A 14,944-nucleotide genomic window follows, 5' to 3' on the forward strand; every position below is an offset into this window, starting at 1 on the left:
CGAACTCCTTGATGATGTTGAAGAGTTCTTTGCTGTTGTGTGCATGAGTGGAGATTCTGTCTTCAATCTCTTTTTTGCTCGTATTTCTGATAAGTTGGTGGTGGGCGTTGCTGGCGGCTCTGAAGTTGTTGTGGGCTTCTGTAGTTTGGTGTTCCTCCAGGCCTTTTCGAGGCATCGGCAAGTGCATCTGGACTCTCGATTTTCGGTGGTGAACCATCTAGCTTTCTTGGCGTGGGTGTTTTTGTTTTTCTTGAGGGGGGCTATGGTGTTGGCGCTGTCGGAGATCCATCTGTGCATGGTTCGGGCTACGGTGTTGGCGTCGTCCTTTTCTGCGATGGTTGGGGTGGGGTTGCTGAGTGATGAGGATAGCTGGTCGTCGTGATTCTGGTCCAGTTTCTTCGTGGGAGCAGGTGCTGGTGTCTGTGGATGATGGGTGTTCTGAAGGTGAAGTGAACGCATCGATGGTCAGTCCAGAGGAGGTCGAGGGTGTGTCTTGCTGAGTGAGTGGGTTCGGTCACGATCTGGCGGAGTCCAATGTTGTGGAGGTTGTCCAGGAGGGATGTCGTGCTGTGGTCCAGTTGGTTGTCGAGGTGGAAGTTGAGGTCTCCCAGTAGGGTGTAGTTAGTGGACGCGATGGCATGTGGGGAGATGATGTCCGTGATGGAGTTGGCGAAAAGTCCGCAGGGTCCAAGGGGTCGGTAGATGAGGGTTCCTCGGAGGGTGGAGGTAGGGCTGGCCAGTATCTTGAAGTGAAGGTGTTCCATCAGGTCTGTGGGCTCGTCAGGGAGTGTGCTAAGGTGGAGGGTGGATTTGTGGACTATGGCGATTCCTCTTCCCGGGCGGGTGGGCAGTCCTTCCTGGTGATCTTGTATCCTTGGGGAATGGCAATGGCGATGTCCGGTCCCGAGGTGGTGTTGGTCCAGGTTTCGGTAAAGAACGCTACATCCGGGGTAGTGCTGTCAAGGAGGTCCCAGATTTCAGTGGCGTGTTTGTGGAGTAATCAGACGTTGAGGAGGATGCATTGCAGGGTCTTGAGTTCGGTTGTGTTGTTGCGGGCGGATTGCGCTGGATCAGTGGTCTTGGCGGTGCTGCAGGTGTGCCGGCAGCGGTGACAGCTGAAGGGTCCGTGGGTGTCGGCTGGTGATGCTAGCTTGCAGTTGTTGTTGCGGCCTGGGTTGCGAGCGTGGAGTGGCGCTGGGTCGTAGCGTTGACGGTGCAGAGATCCAGGGTTCCTGGCGCTGGTCGCAGTAAGGTCGCGGACGGACGCAGACAAGCTTGCCTTTGGTGCCCCGGCGGCGCGGCCGCGCAGTGGCCGCCATTAAGTAGGGGTCGGGAGGGCTGGTAGCGGGGAGGGGAGCTGGATTGGGCCGGTCGTGCTGGTCGTGCTGGGGGGGAGGGGCCGCGGGGGCAGCAGTGGCAGGGAAAAACGGGCTGAAAAAGTAAAAAGGCAAAAAGAGAGAAAAGTGCAAATAAGGCAGCAAAAGTGCAAGAAAGAGTGGAGGAAAGACACAGAGGACACAGGAGAGTGAAAGGGGGAGATTGAGATGAGGGTAAAAAACGAGTGAAAAATGGAGGAAAGACACAGAAGGAGAGTGAAGGGGGAAGCTTAAAATGAGGGGAAAACGACAGAAAAAGTGCAAGAAAGAGTGGAGGAAAGACACAGAGGACACAGGAGAGTGAAAGGGGGAGATTGAGATGAGGGTAAAAAACGAGTGAAAAACGGAGAAAAGAAACAGGAGAGTGAAGGGGGGAGCTTGAAATGAGAGGAAAACAACAGAAAATGGAGGAAAGACCCTGAAGGAGAGTGAAGGGGGGAGATAGAAGTGAGGGAAAAAACGAGTGAAAAAGGAAAGAAAAAACGGAAAAAGAGAATGGAGACAGAGGTCCACTGGACCACCAGGGATGAGGCGCAGGTAAAACCTGCGGGTGGAGGAGGGCCTCAAACACCAACACTCGAGAGTGCAGGGGCTCGGGGGAAGGCCTCACTTAATGGTGGAGCTGCGAGGGAAGGAGAGCAATTTCACTGACAATTAGTCAGTGGTCTTGCTCCAGAGAACTGTGCTGAGAGGGGCCCCTGGAGCTTGGGGGGGCGCCCCGCAACGCAGGGACTGCGGGGGCCAGTGATACGCCACTGAAGCACTGCTTCCTAGTAAGGAGCAGTAGGGATGATTCCCTGCATTTGTGTAATGTATAGATGATTGTAAGTTAGGCAGCAATATGATGTGATTTTACCATAGCAAGGGAATCAATTGGTGCACAGGTCACATTTGGCACAAACCTCACCAGTCTCCTCCATGAATCATGTACAATTGCTGAAACATTATACTAAGACCCCTATCAGCTCTCTGCCACATCTATAAAAGCATGTCTCTAAGTCTGGATAATTGCAGGACTTTAAATAGCAAACTTCTTCCTATTACAGTGATCATTCCATTCCACGATTCATTCAAAGTTGGATTGAAGTTCAAGTCATAATGGAATGGTTTAGCAGCAATCATACAAAATAGTACTGTTATACTGTTCAAGGATCACAGTCAAGTTGTGCTTAGGTGCATTCAATGTGACACTCAACTCAGAAGTATACAAAATAGCATTCAAAGACGGACACCCACTCCTATAGACTTTAGCAATGCTTGCAATGTAATTGTACGAGCATTGGCACAGAAAATACTGGTGGTAGCCTACAGCAAGCAGCATGCTAAGCTAGACAGGAAGCGAAAGTATTGTTGAGGAGCAGAAGAGCATTGGTGGGGAGGAAAGAGTAGGGACAAAGAAAAAGAGCAAGAGGGGGTGGGGAGGATGAGCAAGCGAGGAGGCGGAAATGTGGGAAGGAGGCAGTGTGTGGGATGAACGGCAGCTAGTAGAGCTTAGAGGAGGAGAGGTAAGGGAGAGAGCACAACAGTGGGAGCGATCACTGAAAAGAGGGAAGAAGAAGAGAGCAAGGGAAGCTGCAGGTTCCTATTGAGTATTAAAAGTCACATATTATTGAAACATGCAAAAGGAAACTTAGTTCCCTGACAGCAGTAGTGGAAGGCTATAACTAATCGAATAGTGAACATGGTGAAACCATAAGCCGTCTGAGAGAGGACAACCACAAAAATAGGAAGGAAAGCCATGAGATCAAGAGCAGAGAATTGAAATAGATCCAATGTCAACATTTAATATATATTAAATATTACATAAAATGATGCCTACAACAGTGTAGTGATATTTCAAAAAATCCAGTAGCACCGCCTTGAAGTTGGGCTTTCTGACTTTACCTATCCTGTCGACCGTAGTTACAAGTTTTAAAACTTTTAGTTTTTACCAAACTATGCCAGAACATAGCCTAAGGAACTGTATATATCCATAGCGCAGTTAGATGTGGAGTTGTGTGCGAGCCATAGCAATGGAAACTTCAACGACCCAACACAATACAGTAATGAAGTTGATCAGTCAACGGAAGGAGCGGAATATGTGGAAAAGGTGGGTTGTCGTTACTTCCTGAAGTGCTGCAGATACCCTGAGGTGCAGGGGTAACATTGTAATTTCTTGGGACAGAGGTAGAGAAGGCTTGTTTATGGTGTGTTTTGTGTTCCTCCTGTATCTCACGGTTCTGAAAGGATGAACTGTAGATTGTGTGGAATCCTCTGGTGCTACAGAAACTGTCAGCAAGGAAGTCTGTGCACAGACTTATAACCCATGCTGCCACTAACTATGCAGGACTGGTCAAAACCCTGGACTAAAAGACATATATTGCTGGGAAGAAGTAGCGGGTTGATTTTCCTGAGAAACCCCCTTTACAAAAAGGTTGTCTGGGTTTCCTTCTTGGCATGCTTCTAGAAGAACAGGGTGGACACTGGAATTTTGCGCAGTGGTTTATGCAGGGAGAGAAGTGATATAGGTTTTGTCAGAAAGACATCCTGGATTTTTGCTTGAAGGAAATCACCCTATTAACTGTATGTTGATATAGTCAACTTTCATAAAAGTAGTGGCTCTCCACGCTATTATGGTGGCAAGTTATGCAGTGAAGTATCTGCTGCCATCAGCTGCTGCCAGAGATATTTTGGGGTAGAGCTGCTCGTCCTGAAAGAGATGCCTTGTTGGGTGAGTGTAATGCAAAGCAGCTCGAAGGTGAGGTTTTCATTTTTATTGGAGTCAACATCCATGCATTTAGAGGAAAGAGGATCTCGAGGAGTCCATAGGAGCAAGATAATTCGTGTCCAAGAGCCAGGCGGTGACCTTTGCCAGACAAAGTCAGAGTTGCCCTTTGGAAAGACAGGTTCCAAGCAGGCCATGATTGTAAGAGTGTAGCTAAATCGTGGTCACTGTGAGACATGGGGTCCCATTTTGGTTATCAAATATAGTAACTCTGAAGCAACTGGATGATGTTGTCATAAATATTGTCTGAGACATATTCGTTGATCCTGGCTATAGATGAGCTGGTCAGGGGCTGAAATGAATCATACGAGAGAATGGCCAGGAGGTACATGAGGATTGTTAGTTTGGTGTTTGCAGTGAAGATGATGTATGTAGTTGTACTGAAATTATGCATGACATAGTGACATAAAGGACTTTTCTTGTAGAGTTGTGAATGTGTGGAAGTGGAGGAGGGAAATGATGTATGGGACGAGGCAACTGATACTGTTCCTGAATACTTTAAAGTTGGCATTGTTTTCATTGCTGGATTGATGGTGCTTTTTAGGTCTCGGCTAGCGATGGCTGCGCTTGCGCAGTCTCGCTCACGAGATTTAATGACTTTAAGAAGAGGGGCTTGCACCCGCCCCTCTTCTCTCCTGTTCTCCATTGGCTGGCCTCTTAAATGCTGGCCAGCCACTGGAGAAGAGGTCCAGTCACTCCGATTATGCCCTGTCCTTTTCGGATCGGGGCGTGTTTTTTGCGAGAAGTCTCAGGGAGGAGACAACAGCAAAACACGCCCCCAAATCCGAAAAGGACGCTCCCTTTCTCCGAGGCATTTTCTGCTGTGCCTCGGAGAAAGGCGGTGGTGTCAATGGCGTCCTCTCACCCTGCTGTCGGCTTCCGTGTTGTTCGTTCCTTGGAGGATTGAACTCCTGCTTTCCTGATCTTCGGCCTCATTTCAACGCGGCATACTTCTCACCACAGCCGCTCCGAGGGTCACCAAAGTGCGAGTCTCTCCCCCTGCTCTCGTGGCCGGGGCCTGCACCACGTGTGAAGCCGCGAGCTCGAGTTACAGGAGCCGCCCGCAGCGTTCAGCTCCGCCACCGCGGCCGGCCGCCTCTCTCCGGGTCACACAGCTCGGCACAGTTCAGCTTCCAAAGCCGCGAGCTCGAGTTACAGGGGCCGGCCGCCTCTCTCCGGGTCACACAGCTCGGGGCCATCACAATGAGTCTCACTGCACTTGGGAGGACACAGCACTTGAAGAAGCCTAGATGTGTTCGATAAGGGTCCTCGGAAGGCATGTCTAGTGACAAGTTGAATACAAAAAAGCAATCGCTCCGAACAAGGTATTTTTCCCCTTAGAACTAAAATGACCATTTTAGTAAACTGACTGGTGAAAAGCCATAAAACACCCATGCAATCCAATCTGTGTCCAAGTTTTCTATCCTCCTCATTTCCATCAGTGTAACTCGTGTAATTGAAGAATGAACACAAAAGTGTTACACAAAGCAAGAAACTCTTTTCAGTCGTGGAGTTCAATTTCTGAACCTAATGAGTTAACATTTATTGTATATAGCATTTACGGAATGCCAGCATGATTTCACTTTTAATTTGATAAAAACAAGTACTATAGTTGACCCCTCAAAGTCTAAACCACCTCAAATTATCCCAGCTGTGAAGATCACATAAGCGTGCTCAGGGGCGCAACGCCCATTGGGTTGAAAGGGCTTCAGCAACCCCGCGCTCCCCCCCCCCCCCTCGTGTGTGTCAGCCCGGCTGAGACAGCTTCCCGGGCACCCACACAGCCGCACCCGAACCCGAGCACTTCAAAGCTCTTTAAAAGACCATTTACTTACCAACGAGGCTTTGTTGTTTTTCACCCCTTCTTAGAGCCCCTGCAGCTACACTGTGCCTATTGCTTGAATTGACCCCCCCCCCCCCCCCTCCCCGAAATTCAGAAATTTTTCTTGGAGGTGGCCAGAAGCTGTCTGAGACTAAATGCAGAAGCAGTATTAATCTCCCCCAGGCGGCACACGTCCCACGGACCTACTGTCCATCAATGACAAGAAAAGCACATTTCAGTCCATTGTAGGCATTCAAGCTAATCTTTTTTATTTAATTGTATAATTCTCTGTGTTTAAACCTTTGAAACGTATTGACGTGGCGATATTATAAGCGAGATAGATAGGTTATCTGTTATATTAAAAAACCTATCTAAGGATGCTTTTACGCTGGGACCATAATGAATGTTTCTGATTACCATCACTATTAATGAGAATTCTAAAATGAATCCTCATAATGAATCCACAACTTCCTTGTTGTCAGAGAAGAGAACGATGCAACTTTCAGTAGAATTGTCATGGGCGGTCTGCGATGGTGTAAAGTGTGACTTTGTTTCTCTTCACCCTCAGACCCCCCCAGTGTTGGAGGCTGTCTGGCACCTCTGGCGCTATTACCGGACTGGTGGTCTGAGCTCCTCTTAATGTTTCTGGGCGCTATGTGTGTGGTTGGGTGTTAGGGGTCTGGGTTAGAACAGATAAGGGCATCATTGTAAAGAACAGGAGTGACAAAGAGTGTCTGAACTGTTTTGTTTGTTCACAAATTGTGATGTAGCGCTGGTATGCTGCCTGTTTGCTGTTTCAAAGCGCTTTGAGACACTGCAAGCATTCAGACATGACAAGACAGGGCTCAGAGAATACAGTGATAGTGTAATATGAATGCAGGGGCACGGGCTGTGAGATAATGTTGTCGCCTAGAGCCCCCCCACCCCCGTGGGTTCAAAGGGATCCAGCCAGCAGGATATATTCTGGTTGTCTATCTGTCCACCCCAGCTGTCAACTTGTATTAAATAAACAAGCATTTACAATGCAACGGTCTCGGCATTGTTAAAGTTAGAGCTATTGGCATTGCTGATGACAATGCCGTTTCTTTAAATGTTTTAAAAACAAAAACATAAACAAAAATAATGTCATGAGCAATGCCAATAGCTCAAACTTTACCAATGCCGAGACCATTGCATTGTAAATGCTTGTTTTAGTTAGCAGTCAGACTTTCCTATGTTGATGTTTGTGATCATTGTAAGCTAATGCGAGAGATTTGGATTGTGTTTTCGTTTTGATTTGCATCATGCCATTTCAGTTTTGTGCTGGTGTCTTAGTGTTGAGTTCTTCTGTTTACCCGAGAGCTGACAGATAAGATTGACGTTTTCTATGTATGTGTGGGGGTAAGGCGTGTATGGGTTTGTTAGGGCCTTTGGTGGCGTTTATTTGCATTGCATGGTTGAGATGTAAGAGGGGCCTCTTCCAAGGTACAAAACAAAATATAAAACTAGACTGAGGTCTTCCCCTATGCCTTTACCCGTACTGGAAATAGTTTTCAATTGTTTTTTTTCGTTCTGACGAGGAGTTACTAACCTTGGAACTGGACGATACATTATTGCTGCTAGACACCATCTCCCCCCTCAGGCTCCTCTACAGTGACAGCACCGCAGATGCTGTGGCACCTGCCTGAGGCAGAGAGGGGCGCCTACTCTGGGGGAGAGTGTGATGTTGCCAGTAACAACCGACGATGGTTACAGAGCAGTAACATACCTGTGACCCATGGTACCCAAAGAGAAATGATGGCAGCAAGCTGCTGTTACAGGCCCTGGAGCTGGAAAGGGTTTGCTGATCCTCAAGAATTTTCAATGTTTTACAAGTGAGCATCCCTTTGAGTGCTTCAGTACTTCAAAGTCCCTGTCCAAGTACATTTTATCTTCATAAACGTGGCAATATAAGGAGAGAAAACTGTTCTAATCAAACACAAGAGTTAACTGTACCTCCATTTTATGACATCACGCCATACAGGGAACAAAATGCAGTGTCCGCCTCTCTGAAAGGCTGAAGGATCACTTTGTACTTTTGAGGCAAGGGTGTCTGGACACTTACGTTGCATCGATGCGCTCAACTCCTCTGTAGTAACCAATGCCATCGGAAGAGTTCCTGAGATGCTGACACTTGTCATCAATCCGGTAGGCGGTCTGCTTGTCCCCGATATCTCGTTCCAGCTCGTGCTGCGCTGCCCTGTTTGAGCTAAGATACAAACCATGCATTGTAAGAATGAATGAATGCTTGATTGCAGTTTAACGTTACAAGGTGTTGATCACCGTGGCAACTTCTTAGACCAGTTGAGCTTGTCAACTGTGAAATAGAGGTGTTCACTATGCCAATGTATGGCTGAGCAGTTCAATCATAGTTCCCAGAGAAATTAATGGGCCAGTTGGGTTGTCGATAGCAGTTGAGCATAGAGTATACAGAGGTATCTTTCAATTCTTTACTAACTTAATTTAACTTGATAGTTTTGGGGTCACAGTGGGACAGCTATTGATAATTTCCTTACGAACTCCACTCTTGTTTGCTCAGTTCAGAAAGAGGAGGGTTCTAGCATGCGCTGAGTACCTAGTTTTAAAGATAGCCCAATTGAGGGTGACAATTTGTTTCTTGCCCTTAGAAGTTCATTTCTTTATATACTCTATTGCTTTTAATCCCTGCTCAGTATTAACTCAGCGCTAATAACCATCTTTACACCTGCTTCAAACCCTGTTCGCATCTAGCACTGGCATAATGCAGTAAGTTCTGTTGCCCTCCTGGGATCCTATCCAGGAAGGAGTTATTCTCAATTATTCAGGACTTCTTCATATATATCTGCCCACACGGTAGTGTGGATTAATCTCTGGAGATGGTGTGTTCTACAAGCAAGACCTAAACCGATTATCTACACTAGATGATGCAACTGATTGTAGATGGTATAATACAGGTAGAAACAGTAGTGATTTCGTCCTCCAGTGATGTGTTTAAAAGAAAGGGTTGCATTTATTTACTCATGTTTACTCTCGCCTATATTCATCTTTAGATTGTTGAAAAACATTAGGATAACTTTGTTTTCACTTCTTAATAGGGTTCTCTACTCTTACTCAGTAGATTCAAGACACTGATCCATAGTCTTAGAATTGCAAATGAAAGCCGCCTGGTTATAGAGTTACATACAATGAGGAGAAGAGGAAATGTCTTACGCAAGCTGGGCAATGACTTTTTCAAGATATCTTCTCATCTTCTCCTGACAGGCCTTGATGATGTCCACCTCCTAAAGAAATCAACCCAATCGAACAAAAAAACATTAGCGATGTTCTCCTGTGACTCCTACTAATAGGCGAAAATGTACTGCTTTTGGGATTTACCAAACTTTCCCATGCCTTGAAAGCTGCACCAGGCGCACATTTCCATCTGTACGACAGGGAATGTCATGTTAGATATTCCTTGTGCTCCCATCTTTCTAGAATGCATAATTGTACATAATGTAGAATTATGCACTGTGGAAATTGAGCACAATTTGAAAATGCATGTTTTTTTTTCTTTTTCTCCCTTAAGAAAATAATTTTCCCCATGAAAAAACCCGTTTCCTTAGACCTTCATGTCAAGTTTAGAGGTGATGAATTCCCATTCCCACCCTCGAAGAGGGGTTACCTCACAATTGTATCACAGTCTGTGAATATCAAGAAAATTATGAGTTTGTGATCGTAAATAAACTATAAAGGCAAACCATGCATTGATCTGCCAACTCCCCACCATGGGTTTCTGGCTTCCTAGACCTCTGGATCAAGTTTAGAGGTGATCAATTCCCCTTCCCACCCTCGAAGGAGGGTTACACAACAATTTTCATCAGAGTCTGTGAATATCAGGAAACGTATAAGTTTATGAGCCTTCACAAACTATAAAGGCAAACCATGCAGTGATCCACCAAATCCCCTCCATTGGTGTGTGGTTTACCAATACAGATTATTTGCAATTATGTTGTGTTTGTACGCCATTATTACAGAGAAATATGCAGTAGTAAACCATTTACCGCTGTCAGGAATCCTTCCATGAATTTGTGACAGGTGTACATGATGCAGTTTTCATCTATATACGTTTACAGATCCAAATCTACAATTAGAGCTAAACCTTTGGAGATAGGGTAACCATAACTAACCATCAGCATGCACCGAAAGAAAGTGTGGTTGGATTGGTCTGCGTCACAATGTTGCTTTTGGTAAAAGACAATAACGTGCGGGCAAGGAGTGGAGCTCTAGAGGGGGTTATGGGACCGGAGGGCCTGTGGTGGGGATGTCAGGTAAGAGTGGGTGGCTAAGTCCTTGTTTGGTGGGTTTCATCCTATAACAGTCTGTGATGTGCTGTTTCTCTTTATAGTTTCTATGTATTTTCTTTGCTTATTTGTTTTCTGAATTGCTTCCGAGCAATGAATGAGGGTGGCGTTTGGACACCATCTTGGTGTCAATCGGGGTTGTCTCTAGGATCTTAGTCCACAGGAATGTTTTGCATTGTGTTGTCCTGATTATGAATGGTGTGACCCTATCCCTACATAGAGGAGGTTGTAGTAATGTTCTGTCAGTGACTGCATGGAATCTGAAGTCTTTATTGGAAAGGACTGTTTCCAAAGTCCTCTTGTACAAAGAGAGTTTGCCAATGGGCTTCGGGTGAGGGTTGAAAGATTGTCACATGAGCGAACAAAGCATTTACACAGCTTTGTTTCTTTGCCTCGCCCGCTTTAATTATGCTTGATTGACCCTCCAGGAGTAGATCAGATGAGATGTCATCCCGGGAAACACTGCAGCGCCAATTTCTGCAGCTATTCTGTCCGCTCACTCCTGAATGCTCAGTGTTTTATATCATTGGGTCAATTTGGGGCCAAAGAGAACTTATAAGTTATCTGTTCATTATTGGTTATTCTGAATTTGCTCCTGCAGTTAGGATATGAACCCTCTGAAATGTGTGCACTTCTTTTTGACACACTTTGGAGCCTATTCACATTGCTTTTTACACACGTACGTTCAGCCTGCACATAAAAATAGCCTTTTTGCTACTGTAAAACCACTGTTGCTGTTCACAAACATCGGTTTCACACTTGTAAAATGTTCTTCTGCTACATAACTTTATGACCAATCGAGATTACTATAAAGTAACAGTGATTCCTCTGATTGAACTGGGGGTTGGAGGACAGAGTGTGAGGATGCACTGGGAAGTTTGTGCACACCCAGAGCTCACATATTTTGAAACATATCAACGACGTTGTACATCCGTTTTCTGGGTAGACGTGTAGGGGAAGACGTTTCACTATAAGGAGAACAATTTTCCACATGGAGAAAAAAAATGTAAAATATTTCTATTATCTCATGCGAGACTAGGAAATGGGGGCCTCCTCAGTTCTTTTGGCAGTGCTTCTCTATTTTTTTTATTTTTTTATTTCACATTATGGGTCACAGGTGTCCTGGTTCTGGTCCCATTCAGGAAGAACTGCTTCTCCTTCATTCAGAAGAAGATATTCCTTGACTCTAATATAGAGATTCACTCTGAGGACATGTGTGTTTGGATGCCAGTTAACAGTGGGTGGCTAAGCACTTGTTTGGTGGGAGGAGAAAGCAATCAGCCCCTGAATGCTTACGGCTGTGCATGCACAGGCACATCCTAGAGGATGGGTTTATTTTCAGGAGTCGTGATTATAGATAAAGATGCTGGGCCGAATGGATTGCAGCATATAGCACAAGAACACCTTTATTGGGTATTGTTGTAACTTCTATCAATTCAAATTCAGTTTAACTCCATTCAAAATGCAGTTCAGTGGAATGCTTCACAGCAACAAAGTTGGGAGCAGCATCAGAGGGTCCAACATAAAATCAAATGTCTCACAGTACCACTCTCTCCTCAAAATTCCTTTGTCTGCAGCTCCTAGGTAAGAAAAGATCCAGTAAGCGACTGGGAGGATCAAACGTGTAGTTGCCTATAGGGTACTTACTCTACCCAAAATAACCATTCAGAGCATGCATGTGCCTGACATGAGAGTGACTCTACAGGCCTTTCACAGGCACTAACCTGTGGGAATTCTCCAAGCTTGTAAAACAAATAAGGAATAAGCTGGAGGGATCTCTTCCAGAGCAGACTTTGGCCAAAATGTACCATTATTGGCAAATGCAACACGATACGAAAATCTGCAGCGCAGGATTGTGCGAGTGGCAAATTCAACAGTGCTATATTTACTATGCAACATGTGCCAGTGATTTCACTGCCTGGGCTCCAGCTCAATACACTTTGGGGCCGATTACGATGGCGGGCGGACTTGAGTCCGCCCGCCATCTTAGTGGGATCGGGACCGTCCGCCTGTAATGCGGCAATCCCGCACCCCTAATTAGGATGCACCTACCACTGCGGCGGTCGCATCCAGCAATTTAACATTGCGGCGGATGCTGCTGGCTGTAGCACCCGCCGCAATGTTAAATGGGCATGTTGTGCATTTCCCTGCACAGATTTAAGAGCTGCATGATGAAAATATCCACATGGATGAAAAACAACTATCTGCAGCTAAATTCCAACAAATCGGAGATCTTATTGTTTGGCAAAGCAGCAGAGATATGGACAGATGAGTGGTGGCCGGAGGAATTAGGATCAGCCCTCCTCCCCAAAAAAGGGGTAAAAAACCTAGGTATCTTAATGGATAACAATTTATCCATGGAAGAACAGGTTAAAACCCTTTCGGGTAAATGTTTTGGACTGATGCGTATGTTAAGGAAGGTCTTTCCGTGGATTCCTATCTCCGCCAGAAGGGCTCTGATCCAGGCACTTCTGGTAAGCAGACTGGATTATGGGAATTCTCTCCTGGTGGGGTCGAGGGAAGACCTACTTTCCAGGCTACAAGTTGTGCAAAACACGGCCGCCCGCTTAGTCTTAAAGAAAAACCCCCGCGGACGGCATCCTTGCCCCTACTAAAAGAGCTTCATTGGCTGCCCATTAGAAAAAGGGAACTCTCAAACTTTTGTGCCTAGTATTTAAGGCACTCCATGGACAGGGACCCAAATACCTCTTGGAAAAGCAGGAATGGTATATTCCATCGCGACTCTTAAGGTCTAGCAGCCGAAAGCTTCTCCTAGTGCCTAAAATTAAAAAAGTGAAGATAGGGGGCCGTGCCTTTTCCTATCTGGCTCCTAAACATTGGAATTCACTGCCTCTAGAACTACGCTCCTGCCCTTCGTTAACTATTTTTAAAAAGTACTTAAAAACCTGGCTATTCAACTGATACATTTTGCTGCAGAAGCCCGCCTCCCAGGTGCCGAGAGATCCCCTTGGGGATGATTAGTGCGCCATATAAATAAAAATAATAATAATAATAATAACGGGGCAGGTACCACGCGGTGCCTGCCACCTTGTGGATGGAAATGTAGGGGTTGCCATGGTAACCCCCCCAGTGCACAACAGGCTCCCCCACCACAGAGGGGGCCCGTAACTGGCCCCCGAAGCCAGCCTCCGCCAGCCTTTCCATGGCGGTTCCACCGCCATGGAAACGCTGGCTGACGCCAGCATTTTGATTGGGCGGGCAGTGCCTGCTAGGCACCGCCATCATATCCCCTGTCTGATTTGCTCCGCTAGGCAATCGCAACGATTGCCTGTGGCGGAAGCGTGGCTGGCGCTCTTTGCGCCCGCCACTCTTGCGAAACGATACCCCCCGCCATCCTGATGTGGCGGGGGAAATGGGCATTCAGAGGGTGGAGGGACCGCCACCGCATGGCTGGCGGTGCCAGTCCCTCCGCCATCGTAATCAGCCCCTTAGTTCGTACAACGCTAAGCATGATGCATTAACTATGGTGCAAGGGCAACAGAGCAGTGTCCAAGGTCGGCTTTTAGCATGGGCGAGCTGGGACCATGCCCAAGGCGCTGACTTTCAGATGGGCGCAGGAGTAGTCTGCAAACATATCATGCAGCACTCTCCCTCTAACCTGACTCCAGGGATTCAGCCCATCCTGCAATTAATCGTCCGTTTTTCTCACAGAGGCTGTACGTACCTTCATTCAAGATCATCTCCCCTCCCATCTCCTTCACACCTCCATCCCCAGGGCGTCTCACCTTCAGTACCGCACCTGCAGGAATTAGCTGAATGTGGATAGTCCAAGTGAGGGTGGGGAAGGCCTGGCCAATGAATACATACGCTCCTATCCACTCCCATAGGGGCATTTTACTTAAGAGCAGCGAGGAAGACAAAGTAAAAAAGAGAGCAGCCAGCCGGGCACTGAAGGTCTCAGGTGAGAGCACCCACATTTCTAATTACTATTTTGTAAATGTGATGGTCTTCGCTCCGGTCAAATATTTGCAAGTACAAGACAAGCATTGGCAAAACCAATAGGTCTCACCTATGCAAGAGTGATAGGCTTTGCCAATATGTTTTATCCATGTTGAACACCAACGTGGCTGCTGTTCAGCATGGCTAAAGGTTAGTGGGGAAGTGGAGTGTTGTAAAGTGGAGTGGAGTGTCGGAAAGTGTGGTACAGTGGAGTGTTACAGAGTGGCGTTGAGAGTCATAGAGTGACATGGAGTAGCATACAGTAGGAAAGAGTTAAGTGGCATGGTGTAAGTGGAGTATCATGGAGTAGCATAGAGTGGAGTGTTGTAGAGTTTTGTGGCATGGAGTAAGTGGAGTGTCATGGAGTAGTATAGAGTGGAGTGCTGTAGAGTTTTGTGGAGTGTCATGGAGAAAGTAGAGTGGAAGAGCATAGAGTAGAGTTGAGTAGCAGAGAGAGGAGTAGAGTCTCAGAGTGGAGTAGAGTTTGTAGAGTGGGGTGGCATAGAGTGGAACAGTGCAGGAGAGTGAAATGGCATAGAGGGAGTGGTGCAGAGTAGTGTGGAGTGGTATAGCGTGTCAGAGTGAAGTGGAGGCGAGTGGCGTAGAGTGTAGCACTGGAGTAGAGTGGAGTAATGTATTGTAGAATGGAGTGGAGTATAGTGACATGGTGTGGTGTAGAGGGAGT

General features: G+C 46.5%; 1 protein-coding gene across 1 annotated transcript in view; it reads right to left on the reverse strand.

The window, feature by feature from the left end:
* The window catches only part of TEKT3 (tektin 3), a 121,397-nt gene that overhangs the window by 41,935 nt on the left and 64,518 nt on the right, over positions 1-14,944 (reverse strand). Inside the window, exons 4-5 of the mRNA XM_085616806.1 lie at positions 9,170-9,240; positions 8,046-8,189 (exon numbers count right to left, since the gene is read on the reverse strand). Coding sequence (XP_085472932.1) covers positions 8,046-8,189; positions 9,170-9,240 — 215 coding nt within the window. The remainder of the gene's footprint in view (positions 1-8,045; positions 8,190-9,169; positions 9,241-14,944) is intronic.

This window comes from Triturus cristatus, chromosome 7 (genome assembly GCF_964204655.1).
Source record: "Triturus cristatus chromosome 7, aTriCri1.1, whole genome shotgun sequence".
Classification (NCBI taxonomy): Eukaryota; Metazoa; Chordata; class Amphibia; order Caudata; family Salamandridae; genus Triturus; species Triturus cristatus.